This window comes from Dendrobates tinctorius, unplaced genomic scaffold (assembly GCF_039654945.1).
Source record: "Dendrobates tinctorius isolate UK_male_01 unplaced genomic scaffold, ASM3965494v1 ptg000022l, whole genome shotgun sequence".
NCBI classification, from domain to species: domain Eukaryota; kingdom Metazoa; phylum Chordata; class Amphibia; order Anura; family Dendrobatidae; genus Dendrobates; species Dendrobates tinctorius.
The window spans coordinates 120,948,536-120,973,249 of NW_027361690.1; the positions used below are offsets into that span (position 1 = coordinate 120,948,536).

The 24,714-nt window shown below is 45.1% G+C and overlaps 1 protein-coding gene across 2 annotated transcripts in view; it reads right to left on the reverse strand.

Annotated features, from left to right (window-relative positions):
* Positions 1–616: 616 nt before the first annotated feature.
* LOC141084008 (gastrokine-1-like) overlaps positions 617–24,714 on the reverse strand; it is a 29,576-nt gene continuing 5,478 nt past the window's right edge. The window contains exon 6 of one of the 2 annotated variants that reach the window (XM_073568389.1): positions 617–845. In XM_073568389.1, coding sequence (XP_073424490.1) covers positions 748–845 — 98 coding nt within the window. In that variant the 3' untranslated portion in view covers positions 617–747. Of the gene's footprint in view, positions 846–23,965; positions 24,239–24,714 lie in introns of those variants that run through there. The other variant, XM_073568390.1, reaches the window with a different exon arrangement.

The window sequence follows — 24,714 nt, forward strand, 5'->3', positions numbered from 1 at the left end:
TGGACTTCCAAAGTAGAACATATGTGGGTTATACTGTAGTTGTGTAGTGACAGTGTGGCAAGAAAATGCGTCTAGCTGATTGGAATTAGAGTTGTGAGTTGTAGGGTGGGATTGTGAATATGGGGAAGCATCAGACCTCTCCCAGCATGCCTGAGTGTATAAGGGTCTATGTTTCCCACCGCCACAAAGGACAACAAGAAGTAGATGGAGCACTATGCCAAACACAAGACTTCAATTTGTAGATTAGGGAAAGGAACAAGTATCACCTGAGGCTTTGTCATTAAAGGGAAAATAACCTCTCATATGGTACCGGGTGTTGAAGACCAACTGCCTGCGAGTGCTTGTATCAAGAGGGTCCATAGTTACACAGAGGAAGTACCAGGACTTGGTGCACCTCTTCGAGTTGAGAATGGAGAATAATCTGTTAAACTGACACCTATTATACATTTCTCACTGATCCTTTTTCATGTTATTGCAAGGAAGCGTTGATAAAAATGTTAAGTCATTCCATAAATTGAGCCTCCCCAATGGCAGACAAGATAACTGGCAGACAATCGGGCATTTCAGACCCACATAGACTTTAAGGCTAAGAAAGTATAATGACAAACAATAGTGATTCCCCTTTGTGAACTAAAACTTTATTACAGAAAAGTGAGTTAATTAAATAATGACTATTTATATAATTTCTTGGGCCATAATTAACCATTGAATCATTGAAATTTACCAAAAAAACAAAACAATGGAAATTTATTGTAGGCAGTCTGACGGCACCCCGCAGCAGATAATGATGCCCAGTATGTTTATGATACTACTGGTGGAGCAGCCCGTTCCATAGTAGCTTGGATCTAGAATAGAAAGCAGACAGACATGACTAGGAACAACTTTATTCATATTATGATTAAGTACACAGAAGTGTGAACATAGCCTTAGCAGAGCTTTCTGCCCTCTTATAAAAGAATGTAAACTCCCTAAATGCGTTTGAATTGCCACAGGATGATGCTCTCGTAGCTCAGAGGTAATTATTTTCAATTTTCTTTATATTGACACGTCTCTGCAGCACAGTTGTTTTTATGCTACCAGGGCTCGCTGTCTATGGGATTACCGATGTAATGAATACAGTTTCTATTATTCCTTTGAGACACATTGCCTTATTTCCAGCTCCTTGTGTGCCCTTTTATTTTGTCCATTATGGTATTACTGTAGATTACTCTCTACTGAGGCACTGCTGTCCTACAGACTGACACAACAGTATCTGCTGCCCAACATGAAGAGAGGGAGTGGAGTGGCGTTAGGAGTGGAGCAGAGAAGAGGACAGGATGTATGAGATGTCAGAATCATAGCAAGGGTTTCTGCACAGCTGATAACAGGCAGTGGCATAACGATTGCGGTTGCAGCGGGTGCGACCCTGACCAGGCCTGTGCAGTAGCAAACATCTCTCATTGTGGTCAACTGGTAACTCTTCCTAAACTTTCCACTTAGTAGCCCAAAGATCAGAATGTTAGAGATTAGATGGTTAAATTACCTAATTTGAAATGATAAAAATTATGTCAACATTTGGAGAGAATTGGTAAAAGATGCATTAAAATCACTATGAGTGTTTTCATATTACAGTTTATATTTAATTTTGATGAATCATGGCAGAAAAGCAATCTACAGCGATCAGTAATATGCAATAGGAATAAATTAATGATGTAACTTGCAAACTACATAGTAACATAGTAACATAGTTATTAAGGTTGAAGGAAGACTTTAAATCCATCTAGTTCAACCCATATCCTGTCCTAACCTTCCCTAACATGTTGATCCAGAGGAAGGCAAAAAAAACCATGTGGCAAACAGCAAGCTCCACATTGGGGAAAAAAATTCCTCCCTGACTCCACATACGGCAATCAGACTAGCTCCCTGGATCAACGCAATATTAAGGAAACTAGTGTATATACCCGGTAATATTATACTTTTCAAGAAAGGAATCCCGTCCATTCTTAAATTTTAGTAGGGAATCACTCATTGCAACATCATATGGCAGAGAGTTCCATAGTCTCACTGCTCTTACAGTAAAGAATCCGTGTCTGTGCGTATGCTTAAACCTTCTTTCCTCCAGACGTAGAGGATGCCCCCTTGTCCCCGTCACAGGTCTAAGAGTAAAAAGATCATTACAAAGGTCTTTGTACTGTCCCTGTATATATTTATACATTGTAATAAGATCACCCCTAAGCCTTCGATTCTCCAAACTAAATAACCCCAAGTGTAATAACCTGTCTTGGTTTTGCAGACCCCCTAGTTCCCTAATAACCTTGGTCGCTCTTCTCTGCACCCGCTCCAGTTCAGCTATGTCTTTCTTATACACAGGAGACCAGAACTGTACTCAGTATTCTAAGTGTGGTCGCACTAGTGACATATAGAGGTAAAATTATGTTCTCCTCATGAGAATCTATGCCTCTTTTAATGCATCCCATTATTTTATTTGCCTTTGCAGCAGCTGCCTGACACTGGCCACTAAATGTGAGTTTGTCGTCCACCCATACACCCAGGTCTTTTTCAGTGACAGTTTTGCCCAGTGTTTTACAATTAAGCACATAATTACCGTATTTTTCGCTTTATAAGACGCTCCAGATTATAAGACGCCCCACAAATTTTGAGGAGAAAAATAAGAAAAAAATATTTTATAATAAAATGGTGGTGCCTCTTATAATCCTTGCATCTTATTGCTTACGGGGGTTGGTGGCTGCAGTGTAGCGGGGTTGCAGGCTCGCTGCTGGAGGAGGCAGGCATGGAGTGATGCTGCAGGCCGCATTCAGGAATGAGGGGGGCTCCGATGTGTGCCATTGCTGCTGCTGCAGGGTCTTGTGCTGCTGCCGGGTTTCTCCGCTTGTCCGGTGGTTGCTGGCCAGTGCTGCGGGTGTCTCCGGTGCCCAGCGGTGCGGCATTGTGTGCCCGGCGATGCCCGGGGCTCTGCTGACATTGTGCGACAGGCCAGAGCCCCGGCATTTCCTCGGTTCCCTGTGTGCGCGCGCTGTGGTGCCGGTAAAAAATATGGCTGCCGGCGTGTGCGCAGATGGGATCTCGGGACCCAGCTCTCGAGAGATGAGATCTGAAATCTCATCTCTCGAGAGCTGGGTCCCGAGATCCCATCTGCGCACGTGTGGCGGCATTTTTTTACAGGTACCACCGCGCGCACACAGGGAACCCAGGGAAAATGGTCGCCGGTGCATGTGCAGATGGGATCTCGGGATCCAGCTCTCGAGAGATGAGATTTCAGATCTCATCTCTCGAGAACTGGGTCCCGAGATCCCATCTGCGCACGCGCCGGTGGCCATTTTTTTTTACCGTCACCACAGCGCGCGCACACAGGGAACCGAGGAAATGCCGGGGCTCTGGCCTGTCGCACAATGTCGGCAGGGCCTCGGGCATCGACGGGCACACAACGCGGCACCGGAGACACCCGCAGCACTGGCCGGCAACTGCCGGACGCTCCCGATCACAGCCTAGGTAAGGCATGTCCGCTTTGTAAGACGCACCCCCGTTTTCCCCCCAAATTTGGGGGAAAAAAGTGCATCTTACAAAGCGAAAAAATACGGTATACATCTTGTTCATTCTACCCAAGTGCATGACCTTACATTTATCCCCATTAAAGCTCATTTGCCATTTATCAGCCCAAGCTTCTAGTTTACATAAATCCTCCTGTAATATAAAATTGTCCTCCTCTGTATTGATTACCCTGCAGCGTTTAGTGTCATCTGCAAATATTGAAATTCTACTCTCTATGCCCCCTACAAGGTCATTAATAAATGTGTTAAAAAGAAGCGGGCCCAAAACTGACCCCTCTGGTACCCTACTGGTAACCGTGACCCAGTCCAAGTTTGCTCCATTAATAACCACCCTTTGTTTCCTATCCCTGAGCCAGCTCTTAACCCACTTACACATATTTCCCCTATCCCCATTGTTCTCATTTTATGTATCAACCTTTTGTGTGGCACCGTATCAAAAGCTTTTGAAAAGTCCATGTACACCACGTCCACTGCATTCCCTTAGTCCAGTCCGGAACTTACCTCTTCATAAAAGCTTATCAGATTAGTCTGACAGGAACGGTCCCTTGTAAACCCATGTTGATATTTGGTCATGAGGTTATTCGTCTCCAGATACTCCAGTATAGTATCTCTTAGAAAACCCTCCAGGATTTTACCCACAGTTGAGGTTAAACTTACTGGCCTATAATTTCCAAGTTCAGTTTTTGTCCCCTTTTTGAATATTGGCACCACATTTGCTATACGCCAGTCTTGTGGTACAGACCCTGTTATTATGGAATCTTTAAAGATTAAAAATAATGGTTTACCTATGACTGTGCTTAATTCCTGCAGTACTCGGGGGTGTATCCCATCCGGGCTCGGGGATTTGTCAATTTTAGCGATTTTTAGACGCCGCCGTACTTCCTGCTGGGTTAAGCAGGTAACATTTAATGGAGAATTTTTTTTATCCCTGATCATGTTATCCGTCATGGGATTTTCTTGTGTAAATACTGTTGAAAAAAAGTCATTTAACATATTGGCTTTTTCCTCATCCTCATCCACCATTTCACCCAGACTATTTTTAAGGGGGCCAACACTATAATTTTTTAGCTTCTTACTATTTATGTAGTTAAAGAATATTTTGGGATTATTTTTACTTTCTCTGGCAATGAGTCTCTCTGTCTCAATCTTTGCTATTTTGATTTGCTTTTTACAGAATTTATTTAATTTTCTGTATTTATTTAATGCCTCATCACTACCTAATTGCTTTAATTCTCTAAATGCTTTATTTTTGTCACTTATTGCTCCCCTTACAGCTCTATTTAACCATAGTGGTCTCCTTCTATTTCTAACATGTTTATTCCCATACGATATATATTGTGCACAGGTCCTATTCAGGATGCTAATAAATGTCTCCCATTTTCTTTGTGTGTTTTATGTCTCAGGAAATCATCCCAGTTAATTGCACCAAGATCATCTCTCATCCGTTGGAAATTTGCCTTCCTGAATTTAGTGTCCTTGTAACCCCTCTACTACACATGTTATTAAAGGATACATGAAAACTTATTATTTTGCGATCACTATTACCCATGTGACCCCCAACCCTTACATTTGATATGCGGTCTGGCCTGTTGGTTAATATTAGGTCTAGCAGTGCCGCCCCTCTTGTTGAGTCCTGAACCAGTTGTGAAAGGTAATTGTCTCTCATAGTTGTCAAAAACCCATTACCTTTGCTGGAACTGCAGGTTTCGGTTCCCCAATGTATTTCAGGGTAGTTGAAGTCCCCCATAATAATGACTTCTCCTTGAGTCGCAGCTTCATCTATTTGCTTTATGAGGATATTCTCTGTTGCTTCCATTATTTTTGGAGACTTATAACACACCTCTATCAGTAATTTAATATTTTTTCCCCCACCCCTTATTTCTACCCACAGGGACTCTACGTTTTCATTAGATTCATATACATTATCACGCAGGATGTGTTTTAAGGATGATTTTACATATAAACACACACCTCCCCCTCACTTATTTGTACGGTCATTTCTGAACAGACTATAGCCCTGTAAATTAACCGCCCAGTCATGGCTCTCGTCCAGCCATGTCTCAGATATCCCCACCATGTCATAATTATGTTCCAACAACATTAACTCCAATTTCTCCATTTTGTTGGCGAGGCTTCTGGCATTAGTATACATGCACTTTATGCATCTCTCTGTACCTCTATTCTTTCTTAAATTATTAACTGTTCTAACCCCACCCCCCATGCCACCCCCACTCCCACCCCCAATTTCATTATTTGCCCAGGTCTCTATCTGCACTGTCTTCCCATCCTATAAAAGGAATACCCTCCCCCCATCCCTAGTTTAAACGCTCCTCCAACCTTCTAGCCATTTTCTCCCCAGCACAGCTGCACCCTCTCCATTGAGGTGCAGGCCGTCCCTAGCGTAGAACCTGTAGCCAACTGAGAAGTCGGCCCAGTTCTCCAGGAACCCAAACCCCTCCTTCCTACACCAATTCCTGAGCCACTTATTAACCTCCCTAATCTCCCGCTGCCTCTCTGGCGTGACACGTGGTGCAGGAAGTATTTCCGAAAATACCACCTTGGAGGTCCTTGCTTTAAGCTTGCAGCCTAATTCCCTGAAATCATCTTTAAGGACCTTCCACCTACCTCTTTGTCATTTGTGCCAATGTGCACCATGACCGAGCGCTAGGTAGGCAGCACACCGTTCGACGATCCCTGTCTTCGTGACAGATTGCCCTATCTGTTCCCCTAATAATTGAGTCCCCCACTACCAGCACCTGTCTGGCCTGCCCTGCTCTCCTATTTCCCCCCTTACTGGAGCAGACACTCCTCCAGCTTTCAGAGGACATGCCTTGCTGCAGCAGTGCTACTCCTGCACTTACACTCCCCTCATCTGCCAACTTAGCAAACTTATTGGGGTGTGCCAGATCAGGACTAGCCTCCCTGGTGCTCTTCCCTCTACCCCGCCTTCTAACTGTCACCCAGCTAGCTGCTTCATTGTCCTGCAGCTCCAACCTAGCATCCCCCCCTCATCTATCCCATTGAGCATCTGCTCAGTGAGCAGAAGACTCCTTTCCATATTGTCTATGGATCTCAGTGTTGCCAGCTGCACATTTAGATCCAGTATCTGGGCTTCCAAATGCACAACGTGCTCACATCTCGCACAGCAGTATGCACCCTCGACCGGCTGTTCAATGATTTCATACATGCGGCAAGATGTGCACTGGATGGCATTGGCAATAGTGGAGCACATCCTAATGGAGATTGCACCAGACAGAAAAGATAAGCAAAAATAAAATAAAAAGTATTTATAAAATATAACAGTAATTCAGTAATACCTTCCTTGGAAACTCTCTGAATCCAAAGTCACTGAATCACAAGTCACACACTTACCACAGTTCGCACTTACACTCAGGTCACACTCAGCTTGTTAATTTCACACTCGCTCAGGCAAAAGATTTAAAAGAGTTTTTTTTTTCCTTTTACCAGCACACCACCCTGCTGCTCAGGGGCGGGCTGAGCCGGGTGGCAGGGAGGCAAATGCCCCCCGGGCCGCTCCCCCAGGTACCCATATCAGGTCGACAACTTTCTGAGCTGTGCATAGCTGTCTACATACATACAGCAGCTGCGCAGCTCCGACTCTCTCCCTCCGCCCTCCCTGTACTACTGGGCATGTGACATGGCTGTAGCTAGAATGTAGGGGATCCTTGCAGGTCCTGAGCCCCTACATTCTAGCTTCCTCAGTAGTGAATGTGCTAGGCTGTATGGGCTGCAGTCAGTTCCTCTTAACAGCCCATACAGCCTAGCTGATTCACTGCTGAAAATGATACAATGTATGGCGGGCTCCTTCCAGGTACAGCGTCTACCATGCATGACAAGAGGAGCAGTGCCTGCTGGGGATCACTTGTGACGTAAGTATGAAAAACGTTTTTTTTTTTCTTTATCAAATTAATTAAATGGGTGAGGGGGGCTGAAAATGATGAAAGAGGGGCTGCCAATGGTGGAGGGGGCTGCAAATGATGGAGGGGGCTGCCAATGGTGGAGGGGGCTGCAAATAATGAAGGGGGGCTGCAAATGAAGAAAGGGGGGCTGCCAATGGTGGAGGGGGGCTGCAAATGATGGAGGGGGCCTGCTAATGATGGAGGGGATGGTGAAATTGACCGAGGGGGGCTGCAAATGATGGAGGGGGCTGCAAATGATGGAGCGGGGCTGCAAATGATGGAGGGGGCTGCAAATGATGGAAGAGTGTTGGAAATGATTGAGGGGGTGCTGGAAATGATGGAGGGGCTGGAAATGATGGAGGGGGCTGCAAATGATGGAGGGGTGTTGCAAATGACGGAGGAGTGCTGGAAAAGATTGAGGGGGTGCTGGAAATGATGGAGGGGTGCTGAAAATGATGGAGGGGGCTGGAAATGATGAAAGGGTGCTGGAAATGATGGAGGGGTGCTGGAAATGATGGAGGGGGTGCTGCAAATGATGGAGGGGTGCTGGAAATGATGGAGGGGGCTGCCAATGATGGAGCGGGGCTGCAAATGATGGAGGAGTGCTGTAAATGATGGAGGGGGTGCTGGAAATGATGAAGGGGGTTGCAAATGATGGAGGGGGTGCTGCGAATGATGGAGGGGTGCTGCAAATGATGGAGGGGTCTGGAAATGATGGAGGGGTGCTGGAAATGATGGCAGGGGCTGGAAATGATGGAGGGGGCTGGAAATGATGGAGGGGTGCTGGAAATGATGGATGGGTGCTGGCAATGATGGAGGGGGCTGCCAATGATGGCGCTGGGCTGCAAATGATGGAGCGGGGCTGCAAATGATGGGGGAGTGCTGGAAATGATGGAGGGGGTGCTGGAAATGATGGAGGCGGCTGCAAATGATGGAGGGGGCTGCAAATGATGGAGGAGTGCTGTAGATGATGGAGGAGTGCTGTAAATGATTGAGGAGTGCTGTAAATGATGGAGCGGGGCTGCAAATGATGGAGGAGTGCTCGGAATGATGGAGGGGGTGCTGCAAATGATGGAGGGGGTGCTGCAAATGATGGAGGGGGCTGGAAATGATGGAGGGGCTGGAAATGATGGAGGGGTGCTGGCAATGATGGACGGTGTGCTGGAAATGATGGAGGGGGCTGCCAATGATGGAGCAGGGCTGCAAATGATGGAGGAGTGCTGGAAATGATGGAGGGGGTGCTGGAAATGATGAAGGGGTCTGCAAATCATGGAGTGGGTGCTGGAGATGATGGAGGGGGTGCTGGAGATGATGGAGGGGGCTGCAAATGATGGAGGAGTGCTGTAAATGATGGAGGAGTGCTGTAAATGATTGAAGAGTGCTGCAAATGATGGAGCGGGTGCTGGAGATGATGGAGCGGGTGCTGGAGATGATGGAGGGGGCTGCAAATGATAGAGGGGGCTGCAAATGATGGAGCAGTGCTGTAGATGATGGAGGGGGTGCTTGAAATGATGGAGAGGTGCTGCAAATGATGGAGGGGTGCTGCAAATGATGGAGGGGCTGGAAATGATGGAGGGGTGCTGGAAATGATGGAGGGTGTGCTGGAAATGATGGAGGGGGCAGCCAATGATGGAGCAGGTCTGCAAATGATGGAGCGGAGCTGCAAATGATGGAGTGCTGGAAATGATGTAGGGGGTGCTGGAAATGATGGAGGGGGTTGCAAATGATGGAGGGGTGCTGGAGTTGATGGAGGGGGTACTGGAGATGATGGAAGGGGCTGCAAATGACGGAAGGGGCTGCAAATGATGGAGACGTGCTGTAAATGATTGAGGAGTGCTGTAAATGATTGAGGAGTGCTGTAAATGATGGAGCGGGGCTGCAAATGATGGAGGAGTACTGGAAAAGATGGAGGGGTGCTGCAAATGATGGAGGGGGTGCTACAGATGATGGAAGGGTGCTGCAAATGATGGAGGGGGTGCTGCAAATGATGGAGGGGGTGCTGCAAATGATGGAGGGGGCTGCCAATGATGGAGGGGGCTACCAATGATGGAGGGGGTGCTGGAGATGATGGAGAGGGTGCTGGAGATGATGTAGGGGGCTGCAAATGATTGAGGAGTGCTGGAAATGATGGAGGGGTGCTGGAAATGATGGAAGGGGCTGCAAATGATGGAGGGGCAGAAAATGATGGAGGGGGTGCTGCAAATGATGGAGGGGGTATTGCAAATGATGGAGGGGGCTGCCAATGATGGAGGGGGTGCTGGAGATGATGGAGAGGGTGCTGGAGATGATGTAGGGGGCTGCAAATGATTGATGAGTGCTGGAAATGATGGAGGGGTGCTGGAAATGATGGAAGGGGCTGCCAATGATGGAGGGGGCTGCCAATGATGGAGGGGGTACTGGAGATGATGGAGAGGGTGCTGGAGATGATGTAGGGGGCTGCAAATGATTGAGGAGTGCTGGAAATGATGGAGGGGTGCTGGAAATGATGGAAGGGGCTGCAAATGATGGAGGGGCAGAAAATGATGGAGGGGATGCTGCAAATGATGGAGGGGGTGCTGCAAATGATGGAGGGGGCTGCCAATGATGGAGGGGGCTGCCAATGATGGAGGGGGTGCTGGAGATGATGGAGAGGGTGCTGGAGATGATGTAGGGGGCTGCAAATGATGGAGGGGGCTGAAAATGATGGAGGGGGTGCTGCAAATGATGGAGGGGATGCTGCAAATGATGGAGGGGGCTGCCAATGATGGAGGGGGTGCTGGAGATGATGGAGAGGGTGCTGGAGATGATGGAGGGGGCTGCAAATGATGGAGGGGGCTGCAAATGATGGAGGAGTGCTGGAAATGATGGAGGGGTGCTGGAAATGATGGAAGGGGCTGCAAATGATGGAGGGGGCTGAAAATGATGGAGGGGGCTGCCAATGATGGAGGGGGCTGCCAATGATGTACGGGGTGCTGGAGATGATGGAGAGAGTGCTGGAGATGATGTAGGGGGCTGCAAATGATGGAGGGGGCTGAAAATGATGGATGAGTGCTGGAAATGATGGAGGGTGTGTTGGAAATGATGGAAGGGGCTGCAAATGATGGAGGGGGCTGAAAATGATGGATGAGTGCTGGAAATGATGGAAGGGGTGCTGGAAATGATGGAGGGGGCTGCAAATGATGGAGGGGGCTGCAAAAGATGGAGGGAGCTGCAAATGATGGAGGGGTGCTGCAAATGATGGAGTGGGTGCTGGAAATGATGGAGGGGTGCTGGAAATGATGGAGGGGGCTGCAAATGATGGAGCGGGGCTGCAAATGATGGAGGGGGATGCAAATGATGGAGGAGTGCTGAAAATGATGGAGGGGGTGCTGGAAATGATGGAGGGGGCTGCAAATGATGTTGGGGCTGGAGAAGATGGAGAGGGTGCTGGAGATGATGGAGGGGGCTGCAAATGATGGAGGTGGTGCTGGAAATGATGGAAGGGGCCGCAAATAATGGAAGGGGCTGCAAATGTTGGATGAGTGCTAGAAATGATGGAAGGGGTGCTGGAAATGATGGAGGGGGCTGGAAATGATGGAGGGGTGCTGCAAATGATGGAGGGGCTGCATATGATGATGTAAGGGAGGGGACAGGGGACTGCACATCAGCGAAAGGGGACTGCTGCACATGATGAAGTGGGGGGAGAAAGGGGATTGCGAATGATGAAGTGAGGGTCGGGGGACAGCAATTGAATTGAAAGTGGAGGATGGGGAGAACAAATGAGGACCTGGGGGAGAGCAAATAATGAATTTTCAGGGTGATGGGAGTAAATGATGTATTGAATATGGGGTAGAGCAGTTGATAAAGAATAGAGGGTGGGAGAGAAAGGCATGACAATGAATTGGGGCAGGAGGGGCATGTAAATATAATGAATTGGGGGAGTGGGAGGCACATAGTGGGGGACATTGAGGATGCAGTGACTGGTAAAATGGAGGAAGAGTACAGGGGCTAATTAATGTATATATTTATTAGGTGGGTAAATTGCTATTTATTGTTGGTGGGGGCGCAGTGGTGAATTATAATTTATATTTGGAATGGTGGGTTGCATAATAACTAATTATATATTAATGGTGGGTGCATGTCTCTATTTAGATGTGTAGTGTAGAAGAATGGAAAAGTGAGTATTGTGCTCTGGAAGTGGTGCTCTAAGTAACTGTGTGTTATTTTATGCAGAGATGAGTCCTGGCTGAAAGAAATGATGGTGGTCTGCACTGCATAAAAAAGAAAAGCAAAGATGAGGGACTTCAGCTGGAGACGTCACTAGTGAGTCAGTGTGCTACCTGTACACTGACACTATACACTATAACCTGTTCACTGTGCACTATATACAGAGGTACTGTGTATAATGTCACTGGTGATCGCTGTATTACCTGTACACTATACACTATACATAGACATAGTAAGCTCTGTTCTGCTTCCGTATCTCTGCAGTAAGCTCTGTTCTGCTCCCATATCTCTGGAGTAAGCTCAGTTCTGCTCCAATATCTCTGTAGTAAGCTCTGTTCTGCTTCCGTATCTCTGCAGTAAGCTCTGTTCTGCTCCAATATCTCTGTAGTAAGCTCCGTTCTGCTCCCATATCTCTGCAGTAAGCTCGGCTCTCCTCCCATATCTCTGTAGTAAGCTCAATTCTGCTCCAATATCTCTGTAGTATGCTCGGTCCTGCTTCCATATCTCTGTAGTCAGCTTGCTTCTGTTACAGTATCTATGTAGGCAGCAAGCTTGATTCTGCTCCCATATCTCTATAGTAAGCTCTGTTCTGCTCCCATCTCTCTGTAGTAAGCTCTGTTCTGCTCCCATATCTCTGTAGTAAGCTCCAGTCAGTTTCCTTGTCTACGTAGCAATCTTGGTTCCGGTCTCGTGTCTTTGTAGTCAGCTTGCTTCTGTTACAGTATCTATGTAGGCAGCAAGCTTGGTTCTGCTCCCATATATATTCAGCAAGCTCCATTCTGTTCCCATATCTATGTACCAGCCTGTTTTAAAGCCTGTTATCTCTGCTGCTTTCATGCAGTGGCCAGAGATAAGCAGGGCAAAAGCACCGCAACTGGATGGCCACTGGCTTGTGATTGCCCCCCAGGCTGAAAAGTGCCAGGCAGCACCTGCTGCTGCTCAATGCACTTCCAAAAGGAGTTGAGCCCCAACCAGCTGCCCCTTATAAACCCTTAATTATTAACTCCCACCCTTAATTAATCCCTTGTGAATATAGTTACACCTCAAGATTTAAATGCAATATAGTTAACCCTTAAAAACACAGATAGTAAAATAAGAGATTAACCCTGTAGAGAGAAAAAATAGGTTAAACAAGCCCCCAAGCCCCCCAAAAATTGAACAGGTAGAAAGTACTCAGCAACCCACAATTCAGCAACTCACACAGGTATTTGTTAAGGGTTTTCCAAATACCTCATCACTGAATCACAAGTCACACACTTACCACAGTTCGCACTTACGCTGAGGTCACACTCAGCTGGTTCACACTCGCTCAGGCAGAAGATTTAAAAGAGTTTTCCTTTTACCAGCACACCAACTAATTCAGACTTTGTAAAAAATGTAAAGAAAATGTGTAACCTTGAACAAAAAATTATGTCTAAAATATGAAATGTAAAAGATCTTGTGCTTTCCAATGCTTACACTAATGAAGCATCTTAACAGTGAAGTTAATTTTATTACCACCATATAGGTAACATAGTTGTCAGGTTCACCCTACAGCTGCACAAAACCTGTGTATGGCCACCCTTAATTACATTGTGAAATATGCTGTCATCTTTGCTGTCATGTGCCATATATGATACCATCAATGAAGGCTAAAAATATAATTGAATTCTAAGCGAATCAACCAATAATAATAAGAATCCTTGTAGGAGTGCAGAGTTTGCAGGCACATTGATATATAAGATGAGAATACCCTTTCTTTTCTCCTAAACACCATGCTGCTGGGCTAATTCACACATAGATTTCTGTTGTGAGTTCATTTTCTGGTCTACCAGTTATGAGTTCTCCTTCCAGGCTCCCTCTGGTGGTAACAGGAGGTAGTAAGGCTCATTTAATCAGTAGAGATATGCCACCTGATAATGAGGAAAACGATGGGACTTCAGGAATCTCAGATTGGATTTAAGACAGCTGACGCCCTACTCTGGTGCTGGTAATTCCTTCTGCTTGTCAGGTCTTGGTTCTCAGCTCTGTTCCTGTCAGCTCAAGCTAAGTTTTTATGCTAATGTTCACACTTGATTTTGTTATTCTATTCAGTTTTTTGTGTGGTCAGCCAGCCCCGGCTGGGGCTGTGCTGAATTTCCACTCATTTATCTGTATTTGACAATTTGCTTTTTGTCCCTTACTAGATTGGCCTCTTTTTGCTCTGTCTCAGAATATTTCAGAGTGCTGATATAGTGGGAGAAGTGTTATGAGTTCATTTTCTCCTTCACCTCTGATGTCTGATGAACTCCCTCTACTGGTGAAAGGAGGTTGTGAAATTGATCTGGATGGGAAGAACCTGTCATCTGAACAGGTGGAGTGTGATTGGACATCCAGAATTTCTGAGTGTATATAAGGCAGCCGACGCCCTCCAGGGTTGCTGGTGATCCTTTCTGCTCTGTGCTCTGGCATCCAGTTTAGTTCCTGTCTACTAAAAGCTAAGTTTTTGCTCTGCTATTTTTCCATGAGATTTTGTCTGTTTACTTAGTGTTTGTGTTCAGGGTTGGGACGGGCTGAACTCCATTTTTGTCTCTGATCAGTTGATCTCTTTGCTCTGTCTTCAGAATATACCTGACTGCTGATATAGTGATTTTGAAGTCTAGTGACTTCAGGGCCTTTTTCTATCAGACGTGTTGGACATAATTTTTGGCAGGGTTTTTTGCGTGATTGCAGCCAGCATCTTTTCTGTCCTTTCCTATCTAGTTAGTTGGGCCCCATCATTTGCTCAGCCTGTTTTTCTGTCTGTGTATGTGTTTTCATCTGTTTTTCACCGACAATACATGTTGGGGGCTGTCTATTGCTTTGGGGTCTGCTCTGGGGCAGTTTAGATTTCCCCTTTCTTTCTTTAGGCTTATTTAGCTCTCCAGCTGTGACGAGGGGTCTAGGGCACCGTAGGAACCCCCCACGGCTACTGTTAGTTGTGGTGAATAGGATCAGGGGTCTGCAATCCGCTAGCTACCAACCTCTCCGGTTTTCTGGACTTAGCTTGTGTTTTTGTTTTTTTCCTCCTCCGGTGACTCATTCATAACAGAGAAGTCTAGTGACTTCAGGGTTAACTTTGTTATCAGCAGTGTTGGACATTATTTTGAAGGGTTTTGGGCAGATTGCAGACAGTGTGTTTCCTTTCCTCTCCTTTCTAGTTAGTTTGGGCCCCATCGTTTGCTCAGCCTATTTTCCTGCCTGTGTTTGTGTTTTCATCTTGTTTCACCATCAATACATGTGTGGGGGCTGTCTATTCCTTTGGGGTCTGCTCTGGGGCAGTTAGTTTTCCCCTGTTCTTGCTTTAGGCTTATTTAGTCCTCCGGCCGTGACGAGGCATCTAGGTTCATCGTAGGTACGCTCCACGGCTGCTGCTAGTTGTGTGGTTAGGATAAGGGATCTGCAATCTGCATACTTACCAACCTCTCTGGTTTTTCTGGGCTTAACTTGTTTAGGTTTTTTTCTCCTCGGTGACCCATTCATAACAGAATCACCAGCCATACCGCAGATTCTAGGGTACTCAAAAGCAGGAAAAAGTTGTTAAAAAAAAAAAAGTGTCAGAATTTTTTTTTTATAATATGTATTTTTTCCTCTTTTTCTCTGGGGCCATAGGAGGATTTTTTTTCCCTAATGGAGATTAAGCAATTGTCTGATTGTGTGGAGCAACTTGCTGCTGAAGTGCAGGGAATTTCCACCTACCTCATTCAGTCACATGCTGCTGAACCTAAGATCCCTACTCCTGATGTGTTTTCTGGGGATTGGTCTAAATTTCTGAATTTTAAGAATAATTGTAAATTATTTCTTGCCTTGAAGCCTAACTCATCGGGGAGCTCTGCGCAGCAGGTTAAAATTGTCATCTCCTTGCTGCGCGGCGATCCCCAGGATTGGGCTTTTTCTCTGACACCTGAAAATCCTATTCTGACTAATGTGGATGCATTTTTTCAAGCCTTGGGGTTGTTGTATGATGAACCTAATGCTGATGATCAAACTGAGAGAACCCTGTTGGCATTAAACCAGGGTCAGAATTCTGCAGAGTTATACTGTCAAAAATTCCGAAAGTGGGTGGTCCTTACTACATGGAATGATGGTGCCTTAGCAGCTCTCTTTCGGAAGGGTTTATCAGAGATCGTAAAAGATGTTATGGTGGGGTTTCCTGTTCCCTCTGGTCTGGATGATTCTATGTCATTAGCCATTCAAGTTAATCGGTGTTTGCATGAACGTAAAACTACAAGGGAGGTGCTGCCACCTTTTGAACAAATGTCTGAACCTATGCAATATGCTGGGGTTTTGTCTAGGGTGCAACGTCAGGAGTTTAGAAGGCGTAATAAGCTGTGTTTTTTCTGTGGAGATGCCTATCATACTATTTCTGTCTGCCCTAAACGAGAGAAACGTTTTGCACACACATTTGCTGTGGGCAGTGTACAACCTAAGTTCCTTTTGGCAATTACTCTGATCTGCTCCTTATCCACGTTTTCCACTAAGGCTTTTGTGGATTCAGGAGCAGCGTTGAATCTGATGGATTTGGACTTTGCTAAACGTTGTGGTTTTTCCATGACACCTCTGCGGATGCCTATTCCTTTGAGGGGTATTGATGCTACTCCTTTGGCGGAGAATAAACCTCAGTTTTGGACCCAGGTGATAATGCGAGTTACCCCAGACCACCAAGAAAATTGTAAATTTTTGGTGCTGCATAATTTGAATGATACTATTGTTCTGGGTTTTCCCTGGTTGCAAACTCATAATCCAGTTTTGGATTGGAAATCTGGGTCTGTGGTGAGTTGGGGTTGTCAGTGTGTTCTTAGGGACGCTCCTGTTTTCTCCACCTCTCCTCAGTCTCATGATATTCCTGATTATCTGGCTGATTTTTCTGATGTATTTAGTGAGAGTAAGTCTGCATCTTTGCCTCCTCATAGGAGTTATGACTGCAGTTGAGTTGATGCCTGGGTGTAAATTTCCCAATGGTCGGCTTTTCAACTTATCAGTACCCGAACATGATGCTATGCGATCCTATATTAAGGAGTCGTTGGAGAAGGGTCATATTAGACCATCCTCGTCACCTTTAGGTGCTGGATTTTTTTGTGGCCAAGAAAGATGGTTCATTAAGACCGTGTATTGATTATCGTTCCCTTAACAAGATGACGGTTAAATATCAGTACCCGTTACCTCTGATGTCTGATTTATTCTCCAGAGTTAAGAGTGCCTGCTGGTTTACTAAGCTTGACCTCAGGGGGGCGTATAATCTTATTTGCATCAAGCATGGGGATGAATGGAAGACGGCGTTTAATACTCCGGAGGGAAATTTTGAGTACCTGGTGATGCCTTTTGGGCTCACTAATGCCCCTTCTGTCTTCCAGTCCTTTATGAATGATATTTTCTGTGACTTTGTGGATAAGTTTTTGATCATCTATCTGGATGATATTTTGATCTTTTCTAGTGATTGGGATTCTCATGTGGAACACATTCGGACTGTGTTTCGGATTTTGAGGGAGAATTCCCTGTTTGTGAAGGGATCAAAATGCCTCTTTGGTGTACAGAGGATTTCATTTTTGGGATTTATCTTGTCTCCATTGACTATTGAAATGGACCCGGCCAAGGTACAGGCCATTTATGATTGGGTTCAGCCTACTTCTTTGAAGGCCCTCCAGAAGTTTTTGGGTTTTGCTAATTTCTATCGTAAATTTATAGGTAATTTTTCTGGTATTGTAAACCACTGACTGATCTGACCAAGAAGGGCACTCATGTGCTGAATTGGTCTCCTGAGGCTGTCTCAGCATTTCAGGAGCTTAAGCAGAGATTTACTTCAGCTCCGGTTTAATGGCAACCTGATGTCTCACTTCCATTTCAGGTGGAGGTAGATGCTTCTGAGATTGGTGCAGGAGCTGTTTTGTCCCAAAAAGACCCTGTGACTTCTAAGATGAATCCCTGTGCCTTCTTTTCTCGAAAGTTTTCCCCATCTGAACGCAACTATGACGTGGGGAATTGGGAGTTGTTGGCCATGAAATGGGCATTTGAGGAGTGGAGACATTGGTTGGAGGGAGCTAGACATCAAGTTGTGGTCCTCACCGATCACAAGAATTTGATTTATCTGGAGTCGGCCAAACGCTTGAATCCTAGACAGGCTAGATGGGCTTGTTTTTCACGCGTTTCAATTTTGTGGTCTCTTTTCTTCCAGGCACTAAGAATGTTAAGGCAGACGCCCTTTCTAGGAGTTTCTTTGCTGATTCTCTTAATGTGACCGAGCCTACTACCATCCTAGGTGAGGGAGTAGTTCTTTCTGCCATTTCGCCCGATTTGAGATGCGCCCTGGAGGAATTTCAGGAGGATAAACCTGAGCGTTGCCCTATGGGAAAATTGTATGTTCCTGACCAGTGGAGAATGAGAGTGATGTCTGAAATTCATTGCTCCGCATTGGCTGGTCATCCAGGTATTTTTGGTACCAGAGATTTGGTGAGTCGGTCCTTTTGGTGGCCTGCCTTCTTTAGAAGCTCCTTGCAGTTGCTGCTCAGCCAAGATCCAGACTCTATTTACAAACAATCAAAGTAAGGGAATGCTGAACTCTGAGACTCTTTGCTCTCCACTCCTATACCCAGACAAGGAATATTTGTGTTTTCTCTTTGTCAATAGAGTATGGATCTTGGTTGAGCAGCAGTTGAAATCAGCTCCTAAAGAAGCATGAACTAGCCATGAAAAACAACCCTGCTGCATAGTGAGTGGGATTGTAATAATAAGGTTATGAAATAGCGAAAATTCATAACTTTGCAATTTTACTTATTCTTTAACATGCTTGTGTGGCACCCCAGGAGTCTAGTTGCCACAGTGGCATTGCCTCCCTCACAGGTGGTAATGTCATGCCTGGAAGCAATGAGAAGTCCCCTGACCAAATAGCACCAGCATCCAACACTTGTTCTAAAGCCCCCGTCACACTAAGCGAGATCGCTAGCGAGATCGCTGCTGAGTCACAAGTTTTGTGACGCAACAGTAACCTCAGCAGCGATCTCGCTGTGTGTGACACCTATCAGCGACCGGCCCCTCCACCGGGTATCGCTGATCGTGCTCTAATGTCCTGGGCCTTTTTTTGATCGTTGGTCTCCCGCTGGCCAGCATGCATCACTGTGTGTGGCAGCGGGAGACCATCAATCAGCGAGCTCCCAGCGCTGTAAGCAGACGCTGGGAGCTGGTATCCAAGGTAAACAGCGGGTAACTAAGCGCGCGTCGCTTAGTTACCTGCTGTGTACCCTGGATACCAGCATGCTCGCGCTGGGAGCTGGTATCCAAGGTAAACAGCGGGTAACTAAGCGCCGCATGTGCTTATTTACCCGCTGTTTACCTTGGATACCAGCTCCCAGCACGAGTACACTGGTATCCAGGGTACACAGCGGGTAACTAAGCGATGTGTGCACTTAGTTACTCGCGTCCTCGCTGGTTCTGATCTCTGGTGAGTCTGCCTGTTTGACAGCTCACCAGTGATCATGCAGCAACACACCAGCGATCCTGACCAGGTCATATCGTTGTCGGGATCACTGGTGCATCGCTATGTGTAACGGGACCGTAACTCCAGACAAAAAGGAGCAGAGCTTAAGGGAGTGACAGTTGGTGGGAAGAGTGCTGAAGTAAGGAAATTGTTTTGCCCCCTACTAGTGATGATTCTGTTAGACACATGGTGAGTCTAAGAAGTTGCAGACTGTTGCCCAGTTTACCAACATCAACCACAAACACACTAGGCATAGTTAGGTCATTAGAAATACCAGAGCTGCGTAGATCCACCCGTGGTACAAGAGGTCAGATCCCAGCCCGGTGTAGTGACTAAAATGTAAATAAGTTAATAAGATGTATAGTTGCAACCGTTTAAGCATGACAGCCTGCAGAGACTTACTGTATGAACATTTACATATTCATATTAACCTGTTGATGGGCAATTGGGCCACAGGACTATGTATGACCAGGACTATTTTTGAGCTTTGGTTTTTTGTAATTTTTATTTTTGAAATTTTGTAAATAGTTATTATTATTCACGTGTTAGTTATTTTATGTTTCCTCAGTCTAGGAGTACTGAATTTCACTGGGAGGAATGTGGCACCCCAGGAGTCCAATTGCCACAGTGGCATTGCCTCCCTCACAGAGGGTAATGTCATGCCTGGAAGCAATGAGAGGTCCCCTGACCAGATAGCACCAGCATCCAACATTTGAACTAACTCCAGACAAAAGGGGTGGAGCTTAAGAGAGTGACAGTTGGTGGGAGGAGTTAGTGTTGAAGTAAGGAGATTGTTCTGGAAATAGTCAGTCTGTCAGAGGGGAGTGAGAGAGGGAGTGAGGAGTGAGTCTGAGGAGAGTTGAGGAGGAAAGGAGAAATTTGGGGAATTTGGGGAGCGGAGCTGAGAGTAAGCTCACCCCAGAGCTGAGCGATTGAAACTGGATGCCGGAGTCAGTGACTGCGCAGGTAAAGAGCCCGACAGCTAAATCCGGAGGGCATGGGACTGCAGGCCTCCTGGCCCCATAAAACACTCGGCGGCACAGCAGCATAAGAGAGCCCGGAGCCGCCACAAAGGAGTGACACCTATAAAAAGGCTCAAGCTGCCTGCCATACGGGCAAGTGCTTAAAGAAAAGCAGGAATAGAGGCCCAAGCACAGCTTTAGGCAGCAAGGACCTCAGAGGATAGCGCAAAAGGGAGGCCTCCATATCCATCTGGCTCAGTGCATCTTGAACTGCTTCCAGGCTACCCAGATCTCCCTCACTATCTGTGATCCCCTCATCTGCACCCTGGACTATCAAGTAAAGGTAAAAGGAAATTACAACCCTGCTGTGTCCTTAGCTTTATTACTGCATCATCTACTCTGCACTACAACCAACACCACCATTTTAAATAAATCATACAACTGCCCTGGGGCCTAGCTCTGCCTGTGGAGAGCTGTAACAACTCTGCTACATCACCAACAGCCCCAGATGTCTTTCAAGCAGTGTCGGCTAACACCTTTATTGCCAAATAACACAGGTGGTGTCACAAATTAATCCCCCATAATAACTATTCCCTTCATCATTTGATTGCTCACCCAGGGCCATGGACCAAGTCACCACTGCCATGACATCCCCTGAAGTAACAGAACCGGCCCGGTACCAAGTACCCCACAGCCCTGCCGGGTGCTGCACTTGTTTTCTGCTAAACTGTTTAGGGGCAAATGGATGATTTTTGGTACCCATAACACAGATGGCTGCACTTGATGTTGTAGAAAACAGTACATCAAACAGATAAAATTATTTCAGTCTGCCATTCTAACTAGGAGAGGTTCACTGCACACCCCTAAATCCTAGGCAAGCCACACTCACTCTTGTTGGAATATGTTTAGTGCAACAACTTCATTCCTGTCTATGAGTGTTCAGTTGCTAGATTTGTATGCTGTTTATAAAGTAAAAAAAAACTCCCAGAGGCTCACACAGGGAGAGCATGTGACTGTATTTCCTGTTTTCCTGTGTCTGTGTATGAGAGAAGCAGCCTACTGTAGATGCTGCACAGACAGAGACACAGAAGTGTTTTATTCCTGATCTATTAAGCATATTGTTCCTGATTGTTCCTGAATAAACAAGTTTTGTTTTCACATGCTTGGAGAGTATCGTGAGTAATCTGCTGCCAACAACTCTTCACTAGATTTTTACAGAAGTATAAAAATCTCTAAACTTTGTCACAAATAGTTGATAAAATATACTATTTTCAAGTAAATAGCACCCAAAAATGTGGGTCAATGTTTTCAGGTGAAAAGCACAAAGGAGTTTCTGGAAATGATCCATCAAGAGCACATCATAACCTTGTAACCATAATCTTTCAGTCGCTTAATATTCTATGAGGAAATAATTTCTTACACTATTAAAGTTTATCGTAACATGAGAAAAGTGAGGGAAGATTAATGATTAGATAATGTGCTCATTCGTTGTGTGTGGGATGATTCATGGATCCCTCTCTGTTGGATACTGGGGAGGATGTCACTTAGTGTTGACAGCATTATTATCATGTCTTCTTTTTCTTATCAAACATGATTAAACATTTGTGTTTTTTTGTCTGCGTTTTCTGCTATTATATATTCCTCTCATGCAAGAGTAACATTTACAGATGGCTTATGGCAAACCCCTCAAATTGAAAATGCGGCATGTTATAAAGCAGAGGGCACTGAGCAGATTGAGATATACGAGGTATATGTCTCTTGGGAAAGATTTAATATAACTTGCGTTTTGTTTATTTCAATTTTGGCCCATTTTAGACTTTTCAGAAAAGTAGGCGGTCCTAATCAGGGACTGACAGTTATTTCCGTATGCACGCATAGAGAAGGCAGGCTGTCATTCACTTAGCGGGATCGCCTGCTTGACTTAAATAGAAATGTAAGTTAATAAACCACAAATTATGCTGACTCTTTTCTCATAAAGTCATATATCAATCTAATCAGTTTCTCCTGCTCTGTATCTTGCTGTCTGCAGTTTGGCCTGAATTTTCAATTTTCAACATCAGTACACAGTTTATACTTTATGTATAGAAATTATATTTTTGTCTATTTTTTTAATATGCTTAATGCAAATGTTCAAAAGAAACGAGGACTGTTGATGTTATTAGTTGATCAACCAGTTCTGCTGATTAATCAAAATGTATTCCCCTGAAAGCATCTTATGGGGACACAATTTTTCATTCTTTTGGTTTTGTGAGAAAGCATAAGCTGATGTCTAATATCTGCCGTCTGAAAATTTATTTGGCCAACAACTCTGCTTCCTGACCTTCCCATACACATTGCCTCGCTCACATGCGTTTTCACTGGCAAGAGGAGAGCAAGCCTCTGTCAAACTTATGTCCCGTTAAAACTGAAGGATTAACATATTGTGGGCAGCACGGTGGCTCTGAGGTCCTGCAACGCTGTGGTCCTAGGTTCAAATCTCACAAATGACAACATTTGAGAGGAGTTTGTATATTCTCCCCATGTTGTTTGTGTGGGTTTTCTCTGGACACTTTTCTCCCACACTCCAAAAACATACTGATAGAGAATGGGGACAGTGATGATGATGTCGATGATGATGTCTGTAAAGCGCTGCGGAATATGATTGCGCTATATAAGTATGCCTAATGAATAATAAGTATTGGATTGTTCTCTTCACCAACATCATATGTCATTGGGGAGCCCTCCTCCTATATACATAAAAGTGTTGACCAGTGCCTCCAAAATTGTTGAGTTTGAACATTTCTCTAATGGTTATGGGACTTTTAAAGTGAACATTAGTCAACATGAGCGGGAATTTAGGGCATATAAGTGATTATATATTAAACTTATTACCTGCATACAGTAAGCTATTAAACTTCTCCTAGTGGTGGCTCAAGTCGGCCAGAATTTTATCATTTAAAGTGATTTTCCTGGACTACAAGGCTTGTCTTTATGATAGACCACCACTACCAGGTTGGTGGAAATCCAATTTCCAGATCCTTTGCCATCAGTTAACTGAGTGGGTATCAACACTTGCTGTTCTCCTTTATTTACTAGGCACAACTGTGTGTTGTCTGGGTAAAACCAATTATCAATAAACTGCAGGATAGGTGAAAACTTGCTGATCGGCGGGTGTAGTACTACTCGGACCTGCACTGATCAAATTTTTTCATTCCCGACATGTAACTTTTATCCACGTAAAAAAAGGGCGCAGAAGATCAGACGCCCAACCAATGTTCCATTCATTGGCCATGGGGTTGCCGTAAAAAACTGAGCTCAGTGCTAAGCAGAACCATTTAATGAATGGAGTCTAGGTCAAATATGCAGACTGTCGCTCCATCCTAAAAATGCCCCATTCTGCCAACTGGTTAGGGTCCCAGCAGTCAGACCACACTGATCAATAACCGTAACCTATGGATGGGTGATGACTTGTTTTAACTTGTCAACCGGTATTGCAGTTACGTCCCAATTACTTGAATAGGATTGAGCTGCCATGATCAAATAATTGAACATTTTATTTACTTCTTTATTTTACTCACTTAAATAGCATTATTAATTTCCATGGTGCTATACAGAAATCATCATCTGAGGTTTTTCTTAAGAGGTTCCTAATAATTACCTATAATTGGCCTTGTTGATATTTTAGCCTAAACCAAAAGAACCTGATTATTGAAAATACCGTCAACATACATTCACAGATTCAGCCGCCACCAGAAGACAGTCTCAAATTCAGCCACCACTGGAATGAAATGAAAAGCTGTCTTATGTTATTCTGGGTTTTTATGCTCATTGAATTATTTGTCCTAAATATTTGCTAATTATCATAACATCGGATGCAGAGTGAAAACGGTGAAACGCGGCAGCTGTGTTTACGGTAGCTCTTTATTCATAAACATTTCATCTTATTTTATGTATAAAAACACAGACTATCTGACCAGTGGACATGCAGAATAGATATGGGAGGGAATCAGATGCAGGGCAGGGGAGGTGTAATCACAGCAGCCAGGCACGTTCATTTAGATTAGGAGTAGTGAAGGCAGGAGGTCTAGCATCCAATAGTCCCACATAGAGAGATGCCCAAAAATCTCAGCATGCCGAGGTTAGTACAGCCATGCAGGTCCACAAAAAAGCCAGCACCTAAGAGAAACCAAGAGGACATGTAACAACAGCTTGTTATTGCCCCATTCACCCTTTTCAGCTGAACCGAGGATGATTTTTAATGAAACACAGGGAACATATGAATTAAGCCATAATGATTTTTTGAGACCATCTAGAATTAATGACCTTGAAAATCACTGGGCAAGAAGTTAAACTACTTTAAATCATGCAAACAGGGCAGAATGCATCTGAAAAAACCATCATGGCATTTGCTTTAAATTGTATGTGTATTTTAAAGAGGTTGTCCACAACTTTAGCACTAATGAGCTATCCTTACGATAAGTCATCAATGTCTGATCGGTGGGGGCATGATACCTGGCATCCCCACCGACTAGCTATTCCCGGTGTCGCCGGTGGCCGAAATCGCTCAGTAATGATTCTAAACAACACAGCTCCTTCGACTGTAGCGTGGCCACGACCGAGTACTGCATATCTGCCCCTCTATTTAACTCTAT